The 5,000-nt window shown below is 44.9% G+C and overlaps 1 protein-coding gene across 1 annotated transcript in view; it reads right to left on the reverse strand.

Annotated features, from left to right (window-relative positions):
- The window catches only part of LOC138862270 (uncharacterized), a 4,671-nt gene extending 966 nt beyond the window's left edge, over positions 1–3,705 (reverse strand). Inside the window, exons 1-3 of the mRNA XM_070123975.1 lie at positions 2,473–3,705; positions 372–563; positions 1–91 (exon numbers count right to left, since the gene is read on the reverse strand). The exon at positions 1–91 is cut by the window's left edge and continues 160 nt beyond it. Of these exons, the coding sequence (XP_069980076.1) occupies positions 1–91; positions 372–563; positions 2,473–3,426 (1,237 nt within the window). The 5' untranslated portion in view covers positions 3,427–3,705. The remainder of the gene's footprint in view (positions 92–371; positions 564–2,472) is intronic.
- Positions 3,706–5,000: the final 1,295 nt, after the last annotated feature.

Raw genomic sequence — 5,000 nt, forward strand, 5'->3', positions numbered from 1 at the left:
GGATCTTCAAAGTTGTCTCCGCGTCCTCCTTTGCGCTGTGACTTGGGGGCCGACAAAGGCGTTCGCGGACCGCTGCTACGACGTTATCGCGCTGTGGGTGGGAAGGCAATATTGCAATGTCTCAAGGTGGGCTTTTATTCTTTTATAACTACTTATAATCCGCTTAAACGATCACAGGAAAATGGCAACGTTCTGTCTCTCTGTTTTTTGTCTCTGCCTGTCTGTCTCTTTGTCTTTGTCTCAGCCTCTGTCTGTCTGTCTGCCTCTCTCTCTCTGTCTGTCTCTACCTCCCTCCACCCCCCCAACCTCTCTTTCTCTATCTCATTCCTTTTTCTCTTTCTCTCTTCTCTCCCCTCCCTTCCCGCCCTCACCTCCTGCAGGAAGGTATCCCCCATCACTGATATGCAGAAGAAGCGGACCACCACCTCCAGGAGCGACACGAGGAGGAGAGGGAGGTACGCGAGGCACTTGGACTGCCACCGGAGGGCTGCCAGGGCGAACGAGATGGTCAGGGCCTGCACGATGAACACCAGGAACCGCACGTGGATCATGTAGGAGAACACCTGTGGGAGATGAGGATGGAGCGCCCACGTAGCTTCTGCTAATTGATAAGAGTCAAGTTGCGTTCCGTTCCTATTCTCGCTCCTTTGGAATGCTATTCTTATGCCGTATTCTTATTCTGATTAATCAACTGACATTTGATATGTACATATATCTGGAATTTTGAAAAGGTATATTCAGCTTATTCATTGCTTTAAGCTATTTCGTTTTCTTCCTCAAAAAATGTATCCTTTCCCGAGACTGGACGGAATATAGCTTTTACAAGAGTGATGGTGAATAATATCCAGTCACTTCCCAGAAAAGGGAAACCCAGAGCCCTTGGAGAGGAGAGCACCACGCAGGGCATCTCGGCGTTACGTGGCTGAGCTCCCAGAAGGTCAGCATGCATTCCTTAAGTCAACAGAGTCACAATGAAGGTATCTCGCCCATATCCATATTTCTAACGCAAACAATAATTAGTTGATGTCCATCACCTTCGATCCTGCTCTTGAAAAAAGGAAAGCGACGTCCACCTTCAAAGAAATTCCTAGCAACTGAATGTAAACATGGCAAGCCCTCAAGACGCACCTTTCGATCACACTTCCTTCAGCATCCTGTCACAACACTTACTAGATGGTTTTAATAACACGATAATGAACCCATTAGATGATGGGGATATTCGTACGATAGTCCATGGCAGATGTAAACTTGAAATATTCCTTAAAGCTGGGCTGTCAAACTCATTTTTCACTTTAGTATGCAGTATGCAGGCCAGATCATGAAGAATCGACGCGACGGAACCGCCGCATAATTGACGTAAAAAACATTGGAGGCTTATTTATTCATTGCAAAAACGCAATGACAAAATAGAGCTGTAATAATAATCTTCTAAAAGACGAAATCCTGGTATAATCAATCATATAAAAACGGGCGGCTGTGAAACTGAAATAGCAAATGTACCGCGGGCCGCACATAGGAGTGATTGATTTGTGTTTAAAATAAAACGCAAAACCGTCATTTTATCAGAGATTATATAAACACAGCACAGATATCTAGGTGTAAAAACAGATTCTAATATCGTTCAGAACATAAAGACTTCAGGGCGCTTGTGGATACAGACCGTGAAATGAATATTAAATGTGAAAGTATGTTCATTTTTCCTTGCTCTCTTGGTGACTTACATTTGAGGAATTTTTCCATTTAGGAAATAGGGCAGGGAAATTGGCTTCCATGAAGGGAAATAGGGAAGTAGGGTGTATTCTGGTAGGGGAACCAGGGAAACTGGCCGGCATGAAGGGAAACGGGTAGCTTTCTGTCAGGGAAAAGGGAAATAGGCTCTCTGGAAAGGAAATATACTCCCTCCCAAGGAATTAGGGAAATGGGTCTCTGGAAGAGAAATAGAAAAAAAAAAATCTGGAAGGGAAATGGAGAAATAAATTCTGGAAGGGAAATGGGGAAATAAATTCTGGAAGGGAAATGGAGAAATAAATTCTGGAATGGAAATGGGGAAATGAATTCTGGAAGGGAAATAGGGAAATAGGCTCTGGGGTTGAAAAATAGAGAGATAGAGAAACAGCCTCTCAGTAAGGGAAATAGGGAAAGGGGGAAATAGGCTCCTGGAATTGGACAAGAATCATTCTAATGCAACTCTGCGCACAGCTTGCATACAAACATAGTAATGATAGTAATAATGAAATACTAAAGATTAGTAGTAATGATAGTGATGATGATGATTATGATGATTTTAATAATAATGATAATAAGGATAACAATACTGATGCTAATACTAAAATTGATACTAATGATTATAATGATAATAACAAAAATATTAATGATATCCTATTACTCTCATCATCCTCACTGCCATTATTACGCTAAGGAAGCGTCGCGCCGTCTGAGGCGACAGCGGCCCATCCTGCCCCGCCTCCATACCTCATTGTAGATCTCCAGAAGGCGGTGCAGCAGAAGCCATTCCTTCATGACGGAGGCCGACACCTCCTTCGTCCAGACCTTGACGTCCCTCGCCCGTCTGGTCAGACCCTGGAGGGCGACCACGAGCGGGTGCAGGAAGGAGAACACCCAGATGTCCGCGAAGCTTGGTATGAAAGCCGTGAAGAACACCGGGATGAAGAGGAGGTACCTGAGGCTCCCGCTGGAGATGAAACTCGGGACTGGCAGGGCGACGGCGGCGGCGGCGGCGTAGCTGGCGGAGTAGATGAAGACGCCGGCGATGACGAAGGGCATGTTCTCTCGTTTCGGGATCTTGATGGCGTGGACTTCCAGCTGTGTCATGTAGTCCATGATCCAGTGGGATTTCCTCATCCACAAGATGTAGATGTAGAAGCAGAAGCAGCTGCCGCTAAAGAGAGGAAGGAATAAAATCTCTTGGTCGTAGGTCATCTCCGTGAAAAACATGAGCAGGATGGCGTGCAGCAGCGAACTCAGCGCCGCCACGAAGCTTATTGCGGCCGGAATGATTTTCAGCTTGGAGATTCTGTAGCAGTTCTCGCCTTCTCTCGCGACCACGTACAGGCCCAGGCAGGCGGCGACGCGGAACACTGCCTTGGAGGCCTCGGTGAGGATGAGCGCCTCCTCCTCGCGGCGGGCGCCTTCGGGTGGCGCGGCTTCCCGGCTCCCCTCGCCGCACCGCGCCTCGGAATGGGCCTCCCCCGCCGTGGGCCACGCGCCGTGGGAGCGCTCCCCGGCCACGCCGCAGCTGCCTCCTCTCATGCCGTTCGGTTGGGCGAAATTGGGCCGGAATTTGGGAGGAAACGGCAGGCAGTGAAATGACGAGCGAAGAGAGAATGATGCGACTGTAAGCCACTTTGGAGTGTCATAGAGTGAAATGGTCAGGCAGTGACTGCACCACAAATGTTGCAACAGCATTCACAAATGATGCGACGAAGATTTTTGCGCAACAAAAAGCAGGAAATATAAGCTGCTTTCGGAGGATTTCCTGTATATGTGCCGTATGACAGTGCCGGTGTCAGAGTGACAGAGCCGCTGACCTTCCCATCCTCACGCCTGCGCCATGCCCGCTTATTCATGCACATCCATTAACCATGAAGAGCCGAGTTGACATAGTTATCGAGTTCGCCGATATCTCGCCATCGGCTAATTCCCTTGAAGTGCCCAGTGGTGCGTGCTTCGCTCCAGCAGGCTCAGCACTGATTGCTTGTTCCTAGTAACGAAATCCGTATGCTGAAAAGGCGGAAGTGTGCGGAGAGTGGAACATCTTATTATTGGAATGAAAAGGAAAGTCAATCACTCACGCAGCGAAGTGAGAGAGAGAGAGACAGAAACAGAAAAAGAAGAAACAAGCAAGCAAGAAAAAATATATAAACCAATTAAAGGAAAACTATATACTCACATTTCCCTCAAAATCCAGAGCACAGGTTTCCAAAGTTTCCCTTCACAGAATAGAAATGCATTTACCTGCTTGACCGGTGGCGAGCTCGCGCGCTCTCACGTCAGTAACAAGTTCCTGGTAATGGTTCTCGTACTGTCACCTCGTGTATGTGTCGAAAGGAACCTAAAAACAAATTCTTCGTAAGATATTTCTTTTTTTCTTTTTTGGTCAGTCATAAAAACGAAATATTTTCAACCTGAAATGAAATGAATAATATTTAAAAAGCAATCGGTTCAGGATAATCTGCATTTGTGAAGACGATTCATACAGAAACCGAATAAGCAAATGACACTGAATGTAACACCTTTTCCTTTGTCTCGAGAATCGAAAAAAAATTCAATTCACAAAAATGAATTTGTTTAAAAAGAAAACGGGTTATGGCTGCCGAGCTTTGAGGGGGTGCTCAAGGAGAACCTGAAGGAGCCAAGGCTTTCTGGACACCGTACTTCCACATGACTCCCCCCCCCCTCGTTGCGAATGCCAGCTGAGTACACGCACACAAGCCAGGAAGTAAGCCCACTCGCCGGCCTGTTTACGTACTCGTTTCTGCGCGCAGTGACACACTGCTTCTCTGTATTTCATTTTACCTGAAGTTCTGGGTATAGCGTATCTATCTATATATATCTATATGTCTATTTCTATATGTATATACATCTATATATATATTCAAATATATATATATACATACATACATATATATATATATATATATATATATATATATATATATATATATATATATTTTTTTTTTTTTTTTTTTTTTTTTGTATATCCATATCTATATCTCCGTGTACATGTATATATTCATATCTGTATCTACATATGTACCTGATTATCTATATATCTATCTACACTCACGCGCACACACATGCACAAACTTTACGTGCGCGCATGGTATTGAGTCGCTATGTACCCAAACATTATGAAATATACTCAGAATAGACAATGAAGCTGATATAGATTTAGATCGAAGTATAGATAGACAAGTTGCTGACAGACAAACAAGAACATACATCCTATTATACACACACACACAAACAAATAAACAAAC

Source organism: Penaeus vannamei, chromosome 8 (assembly GCF_042767895.1).
Source record: "Penaeus vannamei isolate JL-2024 chromosome 8, ASM4276789v1, whole genome shotgun sequence".
NCBI classification, from domain to species: Eukaryota; Metazoa; Arthropoda; class Malacostraca; order Decapoda; family Penaeidae; genus Penaeus; species Penaeus vannamei.